This window comes from Terrapene carolina, unplaced genomic scaffold (assembly GCF_002925995.2).
Source record: "Terrapene carolina triunguis isolate 2854851 unplaced genomic scaffold, T_m_triunguis-2.0 Scaffold179, whole genome shotgun sequence".
In the NCBI taxonomy this organism is placed as follows: Eukaryota; Metazoa; Chordata; order Testudines; family Emydidae; genus Terrapene; species Terrapene triunguis.
In genome coordinates this window covers 3,798,549-3,816,766 of record NW_020664530.1, presented here as the reverse complement: position 1 = coordinate 3,816,766, position 18,218 = coordinate 3,798,549, and the positions used below count along the sequence as shown (strand labels likewise).

At 44.7% G+C, this 18,218-nt stretch overlaps 1 protein-coding gene across 1 annotated transcript in view; it reads left to right on the top strand.

Moving 5' to 3' along the window:
- The first annotated feature begins 11,334 nt into the window (after positions 1-11,334).
- The window catches only part of LOC112113134 (lanC-like protein 2), a 56,282-nt gene continuing 49,398 nt past the window's right edge, over positions 11,335-18,218 (top strand). Inside the window, exon 1 of the mRNA XM_026654029.2 lies at positions 11,335-11,596. Coding sequence (XP_026509814.1) covers positions 11,378-11,596 — 219 coding nt within the window. The 5' untranslated portion in view covers positions 11,335-11,377. The remainder of the gene's footprint in view (positions 11,597-18,218) is intronic.

The window sequence follows — 18,218 nt, the reverse complement described above, 5'->3', positions numbered from 1 at the left end:
TATAGACTGGAGGACAAGTGCTAGTAATAATAATAGGGCTCAGATTTTCCTGGATGCGATAGCTGATGGATTCCTTCACCAAGTAGTTGAAGAACCAACAAGAGGGGATGCCATTTTAGATTTGGTTTTGGTGAGTAGTGAGGACCTCATTGAAGAAATGGTTGTGGGGGACAACCTTGGTTCGAGTGATCATGAGCTAATTCAGTTCAAACTAGATGGAAGGATAAACAAAAATAGATCTGGGACTAGGGTTTTTGATTTCAAAAGGGCTAACTTTAAAGGATTAAGGAAATTAGTTAGGGAAGTGGATTGGACTGAAGAACTTGTGGATCTAAAGGCGGAGGAGGCCTGGAATTACTTCAAGTCAAAGTTGTAGAAACTATCAGAAACCTGCATCCCAAGAAAGGGGAAAAAATTCATAGGCAGGAGTTGTAGACCAAGCTGGATGAGCAAGCATCTCAGAGAGGTGATTAAGAAAAAGCAGAAAGCCTACAAGGAGTGGAAGATGGGAGGGATCAGCAAGGAAAGCTACCTTATTGAGGTCAGAACATGTAGGGATAAAGTGAGAAAGGCCAAAAGCCATGTAGAGTTGGACCTTGCAAAGGGAATTAAAACCAATAGTAAAAGGTTCTACAGCCATATAAATAAGAAGAAAACAAAGAAAGAAGAAGTGGGACCACTAAACACTGAGGATGGAGTGGAGGTTAAGGATAATCTAGGCATGGCCCAATATCTAAACAAATACTTTGCCTCAGTCTTTAATGAGGCTAATGAGGAGCTTAGGGATAATGGTAGGATGACAAATGGGAATGAGGATATGGAGGTAGATATTACCACATCCGAGGTAGAAGCCAAACTCGAACAACTTAATCGGACTAAATTGGGGGGCCCAGATAATCTTCATCCAAGAGTATTAAAGGAACTGGCACATGAAATTTCAAGTCCATTAGCAAGAATTTTTAATGAATCAGTAAACTCAGGGGTTGTACCGTACGACTGGAGAATTGCTAACATAGTTCCTATTTTTAAGAAAAGAAAAAAAAAGTGATCCGAGTAACTATAGGCCTGTTAGTTTGACATCTGTAGTATGCAAGGTCTTGGAAAAAATTTTGAAGGAGAAATTAGTTAAGGACATTGAGGTCAATGGTAATTGGGATAAAATACAACATGGTTTTACAAAAGGTAGATCGTGCCAAACCAACCTGATCGCCGCCTTTGAGAAGGTAACAGATTTTTTAGACAAAGGAAATGCAGTGGATCTAATTTACCTCAATTTCAGTAAGGCATTTGATATGGTTCCACATGGGGAATTATTAGCTAAATTGGAAAAGATGGGGCTCAATATGAAAATTGAAAGGTGGATAAGGAACTGGTTAAAGGGGAGGCTACAACGGGTCATACTGAAAGGTGAACTGTCAGGCTGGAAGGAGGTTACTTGTGGAGTTCCTCAGGGATCGGTTTTGGGACCAATCTTATTTAATCTTTTTATTACTGATCTTGGCACAAAAAGTGGGAATGTGCTAATAAAGTTTGCGGATGACACAAAGCTGGGAGGTATTGCTAATACAGAGAAGGATCGGGATATCGTAGCGGACGATCTGGATGATCTTGAAACTGGAGTAAGAGTAATAGGATGAAATTTAATAGTGAAAATTGCAAGGTCATGCATTTAGGGATTAATAACAAGAATTTTGGTTATAAATTGGGGACACATCAGTTGGAAGTAACAGAGGAGGAGAAGGACCTTGAAGTATTGGTTGATCACAGGATGACTGTGAGCTGCCAATGTGATATGGCTGTGAAAAAAGCTAATGCGGTCTTGGGATGCATCAGGCTAGGTATTTCCAGTAAAGATAAGGAGGTGTTAGTACCGTTATACAAGGCACTGGTGAAACCTCATCTGGAATACTGTGTGCAGTTCTGGTCTCCCATGTTTAAGAAGGATGAATTCAAACTGGAACAGGTACAGAGAAGGGCTACTAGAATGATCCGAGGAATGGAAAACCTGTCTTAAGAAAGGAGACTCAAAGAGCTTGGCTTGTTTAGCCTAACCAAAAGAAGGCTGAGGGGAGATATGATTGCTCTTTATAAATATATCAGAGGGATAAATATCACGGAGGGAGAGGAATTATTTAAGCTCAGTACCAATGTGGACACAAGGACAACTGGATATAAACTGGACATTAGGAAGTTTAGACTTCAAATTAGACGAAGGTTTCTAACTATTAGAGGAGTGAAGTTCTGGAACAGCCTTCCAAGGGGAGTAGTGGGGGCAAAAGACATATCTGGCTTCAAGACTAAGCTTGATAAGTTTTTGGAGGGGATGGTATGAAAGGATAGCCTAATTTTGGCAATTAATTGATCTTTGATTATTAGCAGGTAAATATGCCCAATGGTCTGTGATGGGATGTTAGATGGGGTGAGATCTGAGTTACTACAGAGAATTCTTTCCTGGGTGCTGGCTGGTGAGTCTTGCCCACATGCTCAGGGTTTAACTGATCGCCATATTTGGGGTTGGGAAAGAATTTTCCTCCAGGGCAGATTGGCAAAGGCCCTGGAGGTTTTTCGCCTTCCTCTGCAGCGTGGGGCATGTGTCACTTGCTGGAGGATTCTCTGCACCTCACGATTTGAGGACTTCAATAACTCAGACATAGGTTAGGGGTTTGTTACAGGAGTGGGTGGGTGAGATTCTGTGGCCTGCGTTGTGCAGGAGGTCAAACTAGATGATCCTAATGGTCTCTTCTGACCTTAAAGTCTATGAGTCTGAGTCTTTCCTCTCACCACTTTCCCCCTGTGTCTCTCTGCAGGGTCCAGACCAGCTGCTCATGCTGGGTTCTGTGAAGATTTGGCTTTAAACACCTAATCATGCAGCCTCTTCTCATGTGAATAACGACTGCAGCATCAGACCACTAGTGAGGAATGAAATGCGCATGTGTTAATTCTCAGAATAAGCTACTGTACAATGCATTTCTATTCATAGGAATGAATGAGGTTCTATTGTGAGTCAGGTAAAATGGGGTAAGCAGTGTAAACACTATGTGTGTGTGATCCTGCCAAGTGTGTGATCAGCAAGATGCAGCAACCTCATTTCTCATCAAGATTCATGAAACTGCAATTCCCATTGAAAGAGGCACTCAGCATGTTGCAGAGATGAGTCCATAACATATGGTAGAAAATTTATTTATCGTTTTCAGTCACAATACATGCAATCCCCATGATAGCAGTAATCAATTCAGATGTACAAAGAGGTTTAGCTTTTGGTTTACCTTAGCCACTTGCAGAGTGCAAGTTGTCCCTTTCCTGATACAGATTTCTAATTAAACATGTGACCTATCAGTCTATTTCATCCTCAGTGCCAAACCTGTTATCTGCAGGGCCCTGCAATGCACTTTCACCTTCACCAAGAGAGGTAAGCATTTCTTTCATAGACTTTCTTGATCTTGAATCAATGAAATCAGTGAGAGTTTTCTCACCATCTTGAATAGGAACAGGATGGCCCTTTGATCTCCACTGGTTCCTTCCCTCCCCCACATCTTTTCATCCTCCCTCAGCTGTTCCCAGTACTGATCCTCCCCATTTTCCTTCACAATGTGTTCTTTCTGTCTCTCTCTCTCTCATCCTACTGCTTCCTTCGCTTGCAAATCATGTTAAACTTCTTTGCTTAAGACTGCTTACATTTTGCTTGTCTATCATATTAAAAATTCTTCTGTCTCATCACATACTCTGTTCCTGTGTGAGAAAAAGTGACTGAATGTTGGGCACAATTCTGTAAGGTGGGGAGCACCTCTTACAAAATGCAGAGGACACTGAACTCCCATCAGAGTATATGGGAGTTAAGAATGTTCTGTGCCTCCCAGGATCAAGCCCATTATTTCTGATGACTGTCGGGCCCAGGTCTTATTTCTATCCCTAACTCAAGGCAATGATTGAGGTTGGTTCTTAAGTCACATTAATATTTCATTCAAGGGATAGGGGGCACGGGTCAGCATTCATGTCGCAACCCAGGGAAGCTGATGATCCAACCAGCAGACCAAATTTGGTGATGAATCCTGGTCACGTGGCACCTGAGGAACATTGAGCATATGTTAAGAAGATTCAAGAGATGGAAGAGAAAACAAAAAAATGAAACCCATGAGGTAACACCAGAAGTTTGAAAGCCCTACTCACAGGTAGATTCTTAACACACAGAAAACACTGCGGTAATCCTGAGCTTGTTTTAGATCAGTGGTTCTCAAACTGTGGATCGGGACCCCAAAGAGGGCCATTTTAATGGGGTCGCCAGGGCTGGCTTAGACTTACTGAGGTCTGGGGCTGAAGCCTGAGCCCCACTGCCTGGGGCCGAAGCCCGAGGGCTTCAGCCCTGGGCAACAGGGCTCAGGTTACAGGCCCCCTGCCTGGGGCTGAAGCCCTTGGGTTTCGGCTTTGGCCGCCCCTGCACTTGGGCTTTGGCCCCACTACCCGAGGCGATGGGGCTCAGGCAGGCTCAGGTTTCAGTCCCCACTCCTGGGATCATGTAGTAATTTTTGTTGTCAGAAGGGGATCGCGGTGCAATGAAGTTTGAAAACCCCTATTTTAAATATTGTGTAGTAAGTAGATGTGCATAAATATATAGAAGACTGCCCTTTCCACCAGCTATATGGCATTGAGAATGTGATATTTATCTTCTAATAGTTGATTTCTACTTTCAACTTCCTTACAAAACTTGTAGTGGCTGGAAATAATCCTGCTGAAAAATATATTGCTAAACTAATGATTGTCAAGTGGTCATTTTTAATAACATTGAGTAATTGTTTCATTTTCAACATAGCTACAATTAACAAGACACCAGGAGAATATTTAAGGGTATCTTCAGATGACTGCATTATTAATTTTATTCCTCTGGATGTGAAATCAAGAAACATTAAGGGTAAGATGACAAGGAGATGAAATGGGTGACTATGACAAAAATTTATTCTTTAAAAATAGACAGAAGTTCAACAACTGCTGCTCAGTCTTATCATTTCATATTAGTGTACACTCATCAAAACAAAGCAATACAGTGCCAGCATTTGATGGCATTGCTCTCTCTTAGAAGTTCAAAGATGTGGAAAAAAAAATTCTAGGTTCCCAAGCAACAGCATGTTAAATGGAATTGTTATTAAAAGCATCCATACAGTGATTGAATATCACAGTGATTTACAAGCCATACAATGAGACATACAAGCTCTCAAGTAGCAAGATCGAACAATAATAGAAACCAATTACTCGTAGCAGCCAAAGAAGTGTGCTGTTTATGAAAACACAGCACAGTATATTATATGGGCCAGATTCACTCTTGCATAAGTGGATTCAACACCAGCTGAAGCTGAGTCCACTTACAAAGGGCTGGATTTGGTCCAAAGTCTGTAAGTACAATATAATGAAAATGTAGGACCTGATTCTTCAAATACTTACTACAGAGCACAGATGCTTACTACCATGAGTAGTCCCATTGTCTTCAGGCCCTGTTTTGGTATGATGGCTTTCAGACAAACTGTATCCCTAAATTTCTTTCAAATATTAGATGATATCAGAGGTAGAATTACAGACAAGGGAAAAGAGAGATGTTTTCACATGAATTAAAGTATCAGTACAAGTGGAGAGTCAATGAAGTGGAGAAATATTAGATAGGTATTTTAGCTAGGAGTAGTGCCAGATGAGTAGGGTCCCTCCCCGCCTCGTCCCCCACTCACTCCTCTCCACCCTCTCCCTCCCATCCGCCGGAGCCCCTAGAGCCCCATCTCACTTGCGGCTGGAGGAGCTCCAGCTGAACCACCCTGGACAGCCGACCGCCCCCAATGCCAGGTCGCCTGCCGGCCCCAGCTGCCTGCTGGCCTCCAGCTGGAGCTGAGCTCCTGCTAGCTTGGGGGACAGGATGGGGCCAGGGCCTGGATTAGGAGAGGTTTAGCCTCCCCTGGCCTATTATATGCACCGCCCATGCATTCCAGCTACTGATGAATCACATGTCCTTCAATGAATACAATCCATGAAGGAATAATCCCTGAATCATGCAGTGGTATTTGTTCCTGCAACTATGTTGCTTTGAAGTACTGCATTGAGCTGGTAAAGATCATAAAAATGCAGACTTCTCTTCACAAGTCGGGGGGGAGGTCAACATAATAAGAGCCAGTGACTCTGAAACTGAGGGGGAAGGGGTTTGATGGGGTCTAACTCCCCTCCCACCCCCTTACCACTGCCAACTGCTGTCAAATGAAGCTCATAAAAGCTATATTTAGAGTTATGCAGGAGCAGACATTAATCTCATCTTTGGTTTCCCAGAATTTGCAAAGTAATTTACTTTAGATGCTGATGCCCACGTCCTCATCATCCTGTCCCTGCTGAAGAAAACACAGAGAGGTTTGTTGCTTGTATATGTCAGATGGTGTCACACAAAGACCGGGAGAAAATATGGAGCAGCAAGAATGAAAACTACTAGTGAAGGAATAATTAAAAACAAAAACATTGCTGCCAGTGCTTTGGGAGGCTCTTGATAGTTGTTCATATTGATTACAAAAACCACATCAGATTTCAGTATGATGAAACACTCGTGGGTTTAACACTGAGTACAATTGTGTACTAGCCCGTGGGGTGAACTGTATGACACAAAAGCCCTTTCCATCCCTGTCAGTTATGATCATATGTTAAACACGATGGGATCAACAAGCAAAATATATGGGAAACTGTAGTGTCATTATGGATTTATTAATTTATTATTATTATTTATACATTATCCAAAACAAACGAGACACTTTATTATACATTTTGAAAGGACATGGCACTTTCCCTAAAAAACTAGATCAGGCAATGCAGCAAGGAAGACAAAAACAAAAGTAGTAGGTGCAAGGCTAGAGGAAGGAAATGTGAAGACTTCATGTCTTAATCATTTGGCAAAAATGATCAGAAGATGATTAGCCCATATCATCCCATCGATTTTTCTTTTTTTAAGCTGAACTCTTCATTGAGTTATGTTATGTAACTAATTTCTAAGCAAAATACAGTGGGGAGTTCTGATTTTTTTTTAAATGACATGAAATGACCCATTATCACTATTTATTATTTGTTCTGCATTATATAAAACATAAAGACATCCCTGCCCTGAAGATCTTACAATGTAAAAGACAGACACAGAAGAGACAAGATGCATGGAAAGTCCAGGAGTGTGATTTAAGTTAGGTGCTTGTTTTGGGAACAACTCCCTTCCCCTGTCCAATGAGGGAAAAAATGGGATACATATTGTCCCTCCCCCTTTATCATAATTTCCATTAATGCTGCAGAAATTGTGTGCACTGGCATCAAAGGGAGAACATTCAAGTATGTTTTGTGTCCACTTTTCCTATTAGTGTAAAAAGAAAAATTGGCAACTGAAGAATGTTTTAAAAACCTTCAAAGTATATCCAGCTGTCTGGGTACAAAAGAAAGGAGGAAGGAGAGAGTTGCTGTTTCCTCACAGACTCTGTCAACATTACATGAAAAATGCTGCAAGAAACCACTGGAATGCAAAGAAAACCTTCTGCTTGCAACATTTTGAGTCTATAATACCTTGCCAACAGTTGTCCCAAGTGTTTTACAAACATTGGTTGTATCAGCTGATAGCAGAAAATAAGTCTTTGGCTACGTCTTCACTACAGGGGGGGGTCGATTTAAGATACGCAAATTCAGCTACGCGAATAGCGTAGCTGAATTCGACGTATCGCAGCCGACTTACCCCGCTGTGAGGACGGCGGCAAAATCGACCTCCGCGGCTTCCCGTCGACGGCTCTTACTCCCACCTTCGCTGGTGGAGTAAGAGCGTCGATTCGGGGATCGATTGTCGCGTCCTGACGGGACGCGATAAATCGATCCCCGAGAGGTCGATTTCTACCCGCCGATTCAGGCGGGTAGTGTAGACCTAGCCTTTAGCTCAGCTGAGGCTGATCTGGTGCACTGTAGAATGATTTCTCCCCAGTGTGGACAGGAAGTTGCAAGCATAGAAACTGTGCAAATGTACTGCCTCAGATTTAAGAATTACCCCCAATCCTATTTCCAACAAGAGCAGCGAGGATTATGGGGAAAGTGCTTCAGAAGTCCCAGAATGCACAGATATAACAGCGACGGCAAGAGAAGGTGTGTGAGAAAAATCACTTTTTGTATGAAAAGGAGAGTTGGATTTTAAAAAATGGGTTTTCACACTAGCAGGTGTTGAATAAATTTCCAAGGGCACTGTGCATGTGCAAAGATGTTTTAACCTACTCAAGCTATTATGATAAGATTTGAAATAGTTTAGACCTTTGTTTTATATAACACTTGCTAAATAAGTGAAAAAAACAGGCCTTTCTGTAAACAAGACTAGTTCTTTGGTCCAGATTTTGTTCTCTAAATAAGCATATTCAACTGTATAACTTACAGATTTTGATGGCTATTTCTTTTCCAGAGATCGTATGTGGTAACAGATGATATTTTCTTATGACACACACAATATGTTTGGAATTCCACTTTGTCATAAATTCCACTTTTAAAAAATAAAGGGAAAATGTTTTCTAAAATCTATATTATACCACAAGATAATGGCTGTGTGCACAAACATACCGATACATGCATAAGTATGCATGTGTAACCTATGCCTGCTTGGTGTGGTGCTCTGTTCCCCTCTAGTGGCACCTAGCTTAGCTAGAGATTGATGAATCTGCTACAGCCTTAGTTACAGGGATGCTGGAACAATTTGTATAGTGGGGGCACTGAGAGCCTGTATATGATGGAAACCACTTCAAGCCAGGGGGTGTGGCATATCCCCTAGTTGCAGCACCTATGCTTACCTAAGAGCCAGTTAGCTTTTTAGCTCATGCAGTAGAGGCTCATACACTAAGCTTCAGAGGTCCTAGGTTCAGTCCTGTCTGTAGATGAACAGGGTCTATTGGTGTTACACATGCATGTGTATGTGTACACACATATACAAACTAGCACCCCTAGCCGGAATAGACTTACATTCATTCTTAATTTTCTGCGCTCTGAATATTCCCATTGAAGGCAGTAAATCTATGCAGGATTGGGGTCATGGACTAGAACCTTGATAAACTGCATACTTCATAATTACTTCCAAAACTGGTGGTTTATCCACTTACTAGGAAATATTTAATAGGAGATTGCTGTAATGAGATCTAGATGTCCACATTTTTATAAGATATTCTACAGTACCTTTACTTAGAGTGTAAGCTCTCCAGGGCAAGGACTGTCTTTCTGTAATGTGTTTGTTCAGTGCCCACCAGAATGGTGCCCGATCCATGATTGGGATCCCTTGGGACTATCACAATATAAATAATTCGTAGTTGTATATTATGAAGTGTTATAAAATCAACAATGTCAAAATAAATATAGAGTACATTTTGCGATGCACTCTTAATTTTTGTTGTTTATTCATTTACACCTCTTAATTTTAAGCGTGTACTTAAGTGCTTGCCTGAATAGGTACTGATTTAGTCACATGCTTAAGTATACCAGGGCCTTTCAGTTAAACCTCAGAGGTGGTGAACTCCTCTTCAGAAGTGCGGAGTGTACTAATCTTCCATGCACATCAGTGGGATTTGAGGGCACACTTCACCTTGCAGGGTCAAGCCATTAATTCCTCATTTGCATAATTCAATCAGTTATTCATAATAGGCAATCCTGTCATTACTTAAAATTGTTGAGGTTATATAATCTGTATATGTGCATAAATATATTCACACACAAGTAGAATCTTGCTGATCTGCACTATTTTATACAGTTAAACTGACACACTGTCTCCAAGATATGTTTTCCATTTCCAATACTAAGCAACTGGGATTTGGCAGGCAGTCTCTTTTTCCACACAAAGCTGTAACACAGTTTGAATATAATAAATAAACAAACCAGAATATATTATCTGAAACCTGTTATGGGCTGCTGCTGCCTGTCTATAAAAAAGAAACATATATGTGAAACTAAACAGTGAGCCAAGAGGAACAAAAAAATGGAGATTGGGGTAGGCAAAAATGCTCAGCCAAGACTATTAAACTAAGAAGCATACAGTGAATTAGGCAAATGCCAGTACCACCATCTGTTCATACATGTGTGCCTGTTTCACATATGTGTAGATACTGTAGGTGCTTTTTTCTTTTTTGGTTTGAGTGTGTGACAGCCTGGTGAAAGCTGGCAGCTCAACTGACTGTTAGAAATAGTTGAGTGTGCAGGCAGCCCTCCCCCCTGATCTTGTCATGCAAAATGTATTCCTTCTTCATCCAAGGCAAGGGGGACACACATTTCACAGCAGCAAAGGAAGAATAAAATGCAAGGAGGAAATTACAAACTGAGGGGGAAGAAGATTAAAGGCTGCTTTTCCTCATCCCCCTCCGCACAGGAAGAGTTCTTTGTTATATTTATAAAATTGATTAGATAAGTGTGGATTTGTGACTATGGATTGGAGAAAGGCTGCTGCTGTCATCATTTTGGTGGATGGGCTATGAATGAAAGCTGAATATCAATGTATTGAGCAAAGGAAGGGTAGAGCCTTTACCATTTACGTGCATGTTTATCAGGGTCAGGGATTAGTTCTGTACGGTTTTTCTCATTCTCTCCTGCTGGTTGCAGCAAGCTGGACGGTTCGGATGACACTGGTGAAGGAATTGATCATTTACTGCCTATACTTTGGATTTTCTTTCTCCTCGGTGGTTCTGGTTATTATGTAAAATAATTTGGGAGAGAATTTCTCCCTATTGCAGAGAGACAGAGGCAGCAGGAAGGAGCTGAGTTTTGCAGCCTTGGGTGTTGTTCGCAGCAACAGCCCGATTTAGTTTTCGGAGGGGTTGGGGAGCTGAGGGGGAGAAGATGAAGAACTCCGATGGGTTTTTTTTTAGAGGTGTGATCAAGGCTCAGTGGATTTAAAGTGGCTCTCTCTCAGAAGAGGTGCCCAGCTGTCCTGGCAGAGATTGATGAGCGGGCGGCTTTTTCACTGTGCCTGCCCTTGCTTCCTCGCGATCGTGCCGTTTCGTGCAAAAAGGGGAGGAAACTGTGCCCATCATGTCTTAATGTTCAGCGGGGCGTGGCGCGCCTCTTCTCCCAGCCCTGTTCTATGGCAGGCGGCAGCGGCGGCGGCAGCCTGCTTCCTTATTTTTAAAGTTGGTATTTTCTGCCTCTCAGAAGTGGGGGCAGGGCACGGCTACCCTGATACCTTCCATCTGTGGCGGCAGCCGTGTTAAGTGCTAGGCAAGCCGCCCCCCACCGCATTATTATCAAGACAAGGCGCGTTTTGCCCCAGCCCTTGGCGTAGTGCTGGCGCTGCAGCAGGGAGCGCGTTGCTGCTCTCGGGGCGGGCGCGTGTCCCCGGCGGCTCGCCGTGCAGCAGGGGGCGGGCCGGGGGCAGGCTGCCATGGGAGAGAGCATGTCCAAGCGACTGAAGCTGCAGCTGGGGGGCGAGGCGGAGATGGAGGAGCGGGCGTTCAGCAACCCCTACCCGGACTACCAGCTCCACGGAGCCGCCGCCGCCACCTCCTCGAGCCCAAGCGAGGCCGCGGAGACCCAGCGGGACCCGGCGCCCTCCCCAGTCGGGGAAGAGCCTGAGTCCCTCCCCTTCGGCCCGGACGGGAAGGTGAGCGAGCGCGCGCGCGCTGGGCCCGGGGGGCCGCCGCCTCCCAGCATTCGAGAACGCTCCGGGCTGCCGTCCAGCGTTCTAGAACCCTGCCGGGCTCTGGAACGTTCAGCCTCCTCCCCCCGCCTTAGGGGGTCCGGCCCGGCGAGGGGGGTGCTCTGCTGGTGCTGCTTGTTGCCCCTGGTGGCCGGGCTGAGGGTGGGTCGGAGGGGGCAGCGCCTGGAGGGAGGGAAGGCGCGTGGCCACATGGGGTGCAACCGGGTGGTTATTGACAAAGGTTAGCGTGGCTCAAACATTTCCCCCTACACGCCACGCCCACCAGCCGTAGCGCTGGGCTCTCATCCGCCTTGCCAGGGCCTCCTCCCACAGCACTAGGTGCTCCCTTCTCTTTCGCTCCATTGCATGCCACCCATGCGCTGCTCTATACCCTGCACTCCCCACAGCCACCCCATTATGCCTCCCACCCGCTCTGCCACACTCACATGGCACCGAGTCCTCTGAGCCCCCACGCAGCACACTGCACCCTTCTGCTCCCTGCACACTGTCATTGATCTGTATTTCACAGTAGTGCTCGTAGCCCCCCCACCCCCATAGGCCATCCCTACAAACCCACAGGTCCTCTCCCTGGCCTTTATACCCCCACCTTACCTGCATTAGTCTGGGACACCCCATTTCCTACTAGGGTGGCCATCACACATCCCCAGAATACTGGACATTCCAATACTTCCAGAAATGGTGTGAACTCATCCCGCTGGCGTGACCCCGCACGTATGTGCATGCAAGATCACGCTGCACAGCGCATGCCATTTTTAAGAGAACATCGCTCTGCCCCCCCCCCTCCCCCACTGATGTGACCTTGTGTGCAGCTCAGACTGGGGGTGGTGGAGTGGTGCATTTTTCAAAATGGTACCCTCTCCCTGTCCAATGCTGGATAAAACCACATTTGCTTTTGTCTCAGTACTGGCCGGGACACAAATCACCCAGAAGGAAGACTTTCAGGTTTCAAACTGGATGAATGACCTGCTTGTTTCTGACCATGCCTTTTACAGCGCTTTGCCTGCCCTCACAGACCCCTCAGGCTATGTCTATGCTTATAGTGGCATGTAGTGTGCATGCACTGCGCCCCATCTAGCATAGATATACATAGCAGTGTAGACAGTGAAGCACTGCTTAGGCGAGTAAAGGTACATCAGAGCCTTAGGATATATCCTACACTGGGCTCTACACAGCCAAGCAGTGTCTGCCCCATCTACACTGCTATTTTCAGCAGTGTAGTGTCCTGCTGCCTCCCCCACTGCTGGATGCTTTCCCTGCCACAGGGAGCTGCCAGTTCTTTTCTACACCACAGGAAAAGGCACTTCCAGAGCTTTTCCCCATTTCCTCCACCATGCCAGAGCCTTTCACTGCCGAGTATAGCTACACACCGCAATGTGGATGCAGCCTGCTTTTCACTGGCATGTAGGTTCATGTACCCTACACGCCACCGCTAGTGTAGACAAGGCCTTGGATTCTAGTTTGAACCCACAAAAATAAGAATACTCAGTTCTTGTCTTCACTGAAGAAAAAAAGTGTGCTCTTAACTTGAGATAGGAACATGCTTTTATATGCAGTGAAGGCAAGGCCTCAGAGTAAGACTGGAAACACTAGCCTTATCTACAACTCTCAATGTATGTACAGTAGAAGCTGTTTTATCCAGCACTTCATCATTCGGAAAGCTTTATAAACCAGCATTTCTGATCTTCATTGAAATTCTGGTTTATAGTCAGGTTGATGCGGGGCTGTTAGGGGGTTGGGGCGCAGGAGGGGGTTTGGAGCGCAGGCTCTGGGAGGGAGTTTAGGTGCGGGGGGGGCTCAGGGTAGCAGGTTGGGGCACAGAAGGGAGTGTGGGGTGCCGGATCTAGAGGGCGCTCAACTTGGGCAGCTCCCTGCAAGTGGCAACCTGACCTGGCTTCTCTTAGGTGGAGGCACAGCAGGCAGCTCTGTGCGCTGCCCCCACCCTGAGTGCTAGCTCCACAGCTCCCATTGGTTGGGAAACGCAGCCAATGGGAGCTGCGGGGGCAGCGCTTGTGGGGGGAGGCAGTGTGCAGAGATGCCTGCCGTGCCTCCACCTAGGAGCAGCTGGGATAGGTCACCGCTTGTGGGGAGCCGCCCAAGTTGAGCGCCCCCCAGATCTGGCACCCCACACTCCCTCCCATACCCCAGCCCACTGCCCTGAGCCCCCTCCCGCACCCAAACTCCATCCCAGAGCCTGCGCTCCACACCCCCTCCTGCACCCAAAGTCTCTTCCTCTTGTTTAACTGGCATTTTTCACTTACCAGCACCCCCCATTCCCCCAACATGCCGGATAAAACAGCTTTTACTGTATATGTTACAGCTCAGAAATTATCAAACTTTCATTAATAAAGTTATACAGAGAATGGAGGAGAGCGAGAGGAGAGAGCCTCTGTTGGGTCACTTCCCTTCCAAATGCCCAGTTTTCACCACAGTATTCTCGGCTTGCTTACACGGTGACTTACTATGCGGCAAGCCACGGTGTGACTACAGCTCACTAGCTTGCCGTGCAGTAATGTCCTCTATGAGCATTGCTATGGTGCAGTGGGACTTTCACTGTGCTTTGGCAGTGTCCCTGGCTTGCCGCACATTGACAGTGTAGCCAAGCCCTCAGTCTATGCTATTTTTAGAAAAGATGGATTTCTCTGTCTTTGATGGAGTTCACACTTACTCTTTAGATATTGCTGAGCCATTCCTTTCTCTTTTTAATCTATGGCTACTTGCATGTACACATGAAGGACAATTTCTTTTTGTAATTTTTAATTGAGTCTATGAGTCTCTTGCCTTGTGATTACATCAAATGATACACGCTTGCCAAACTGTTTAATCAGGAGAAGATCTCTGTCTAGGGACTGATATGGCCACCATCACATTGGTATCTGAGCACCTCACAGTCTACTATGTCTAAATCCCTCCAGCACCCCAGTGAGATAGGGAAGTACTATTCTCATTTTTACAGAAGAAACTGAAAAGCTGAATGACTGTCCAGGATCACACAGGAAGTCTGTAGTGGGCAAAGAATTGAGCTTTTGAGGGAGTCCCAGGCTCCCACTCTAACCACTGAGTATTTTCTTCTCAATACCACTGGATGGCTCTACCTCTGCCCTTACTGAATTTTAACACTGGTAACAGCTCATGTAGGATGTAAGAGTAATTGCTTGCCATTCTGAGAACTATGCAAAACCTGCTTGGGTGAATAAAGGATAACATGGTGACTTACTTTGAATTTCTGTGATATCAAATAATCATCTTGACACTTCAATGTAGCTTTATTTTAAATAAAGGATAGTGGTAGTGCTCTTATGGCTAGGATTCCCCTTCTTTAAGCAAAAAAAAAAAAAAAAAAAACCCTTTGGCATCACACCACCTGCCAAAACAATTAACTGCTAATTGGCATCTGTGTTGGGCATCTTGTCAGCAATGAGAATGGGCTCACAGATTGGAGTATTCTCTCATCTCTAGTAATAGTCCCTTCAGGTCAGGGTTAAGACAGATTGAAGACCTACTGAGAAGAAGTTTGCACTGTGGCTGCACGTGCAGTATTTGTAGATAAATAGAACTCTCCATTCTTCAGTCTGTCATCTTTTTTTAATCACTAGCACCAAAATTAATTAGGTCCCAGTTCTGCAAACTGCTCCCATATCCCTGCATCCACATGGAGGACCACCTGTAGAGCTGGGTGCACAGAGTGATTTGCAGGATCAGTGCCTTAATGTTAATGGCCAAATTCTGATCCGTCTCTGAGTCTCTATTGGGAGTGGGATTTGTTTGTGTATATTCAAAGGCATAATTTCTTATTTGAAAAGAGAAGGAAAATGTGTCTTGGGGATGTAATGTTATTGAGATTAGAATTAAAACTGGATGTCCCCAGAGACTTTTGTAAATACAGGTATAGCTCAAAAATCTTCATAAAACCTGGGTTATAAATTCTAATTTATTTTATGAATTTTGCAAGTAGGACCACATACTGAATATATTCAATGTGGGGAGGGGGAATTGGTTTATCTAAATATCTTTATTGTGTTAACACAGAAACACTTGGAAAGTTTTCCCTAAGTGGATCATGTGCAGGGTAGGAGATCCATCTTTTCACACCAACCCTACTTTAGATTCTACACATTCTGACCAGGTTTTAGAGAAAATGTGCATTCATAACTGCTTATTCAGTTGGACAGGCTGAGAGCATCACAAAAGTGAGAACAGAACTTGGAAAATGTGATGAATGAAGATTTTTGCTTCTGTTTTGTTTTTAAATAACTACATTTATAAAATGCACGTGGGAAGAAAATATTAACTGTATCGCAGAACATTTCAAATTCTGATTCATTTGAGAATTTTATGAATCCTTAACTCAGTGAAATTCTCCCACTGCAGATCCATGCTTCAGGAATTCCTAGCTCTAGATTTGCACTAGGAATTTGTTTCATTTTGCTAGTCTCACTATAATGGAGCATGCTAAAGTGCAATGCCTGTGTACTTTCATCCTGTCCCACATGGCATTCACTGTTGATAATTGAGGCAGTTGGTAGCTAACTGCGCAGCTTTAGTTGTAAGTATTTTGGGTCACCTGTGTACCTTATTACTTACTACTGTGAGGGAAAATTTAGCAGGCCTTAAACTTTTGTCAAGGCCCTGAGTTTGGTCAAGCTTGCTTACAGCCCTTGAACTAAGATCCTGCTTGTTTCTGTGTACAAGGGACAGAAAGAGTCAGAGTGGAAAAAAATCCCCAAACAGAATAATTTGTAATAGCCCAAGCTTAGGAAATATATAACCGCAATAGCACTGTTAGAAAAGTCAAACCGCAAACGAACCAGACTGTTCTTTTTGCTTTTGACCTGTATTAATTTTGCAATGTATTCCAAATAAGGTAATTAATATGGAAGTTAACGTGTAATTTGTCTGTGGTTTTAAGCTTTAAAAAGCTTGTGTGTTCCTGGACTCAGGGGGGCAGCTCCAATAGCTGTCACCCCCTGCGCGCTTGTAATCAATAAAGGGCCTCAGGCTGATCTGATTGAAAACACAAAGCGTGGATCGATTTTTTTTTTTTTCCCCACATCAATTGGTGCCATGACTCGGATAGACAGCGATCCCGAACACCGGATGACCACGAGCTGTTCCCCACCAGACCCTGGGCCCATTGAAAAAGTAAGAGACCTTCTGAAATCTCTATTTTGGGTTTCTGGTGGAGGACTGCCCGTAGGCTCTGGGATTGGGTGAGTTGCACGTTCTATCCGGACCTTTTGCTGCCAGACAAGCCTGACGCCCTTCTGTTCTGTTCCCCGGGAAGAGCCCTATGTGTGGCTAAATAGGCCTCTGTACTGATTTGTGTGCCAGTGTGAATGTTTGAATGAAAGAAAGAGTCACGGAAAGATGCCCAGAGCTCTCTGCGAAGCTTGTTGGCTTGTGACTGGAGATGTCTCTATGGCAAGCCCTGTCACCCCCACCTAGAAGGGCCGAAACAGAAGGGCCCTGGCCGAAGTAGCCTTGCTCTGCTGGCTTGACCGCCGAGGGGACTGCCTGGGTCTAGGTTTGTGTGACCCTATCCTCCCCACTCTTGGGCAGTCTGATTTCCTCAACCTCTTTCCTCTGATTCCCCTCCCCACCTAAGGGCAGTGCATGAGCCACTGATGGGTCCAGATGCCCCACCAAGAAGGGGGGCTATAGACAGTCGTGGATAAGCCTTCCCTGTGTAAAAGATCCGAGTGAAAGTGATTTGTTAAAATGGGGGCCGGTGAGACCAAAGGAATCACCATCCCGCCAAAAGGGCACACCTGAGTATTGTATGTTTGTATGTATGTAAATTGCAGTCCTTTCACTTGTAAGCTTTTTAAAGAATGGAATCCCCACCAAGCCAGTTGGATGTGTATTTTAGTTGGTATGAAGAAGCAGAAAAATGGCACCGTGAATCTCAAATGAGGAGTCTCAAGGACTCCCAGGAGAAACTTACCACACAATTAAAAGAAATAAAAAGGGAATTGGCAAAGAATTTAAATTCAACTAAGCCGGCAAGAAATATTATGCAACAAAAGCCCCTTATGTTCACCCCTAAGACAGCATCTCCCCGTGCTGAGGAAATATTCCCCTTGCGCCAATTCCCGGGCATTGCCACTTCGGGTCAGGAGACCTGGGTGTCTGTGCATGCACCTTGGTCTCCCATGGATTTGTATAATTTAATTAAAATTTTCCCGAAAATAAGCGAAGACGCTGTTAAATTTCAAGAAGAATTAAAAACTGTCATGCACTGTTATAACCCTACCTGGGCAGACTTAAACCAACTCTTGAAGGGAGTCCTGCCCAGGAAAACATTAAATCGCCTTTATCAGGCAGCCTGGTGGTCCATAGAGGACCCAGGCCACGACCAGGACACAATAAATAGGATTAGAAACAGGCTGTGGGAAGCAGTTCTCACAGTCTGCCCAAAGAAAGCAGATTGGGCCAAAATTAGCACCTGTAAACAAAGTAAAGAAAAGAATCTAAATGAAATTTTAGCAGCTACCCAACACTATCACCGCCACATTGAAACTAAGTTAATGACCCTCCATTTCCAGGACATGCAGGGATCCCGCAAAAG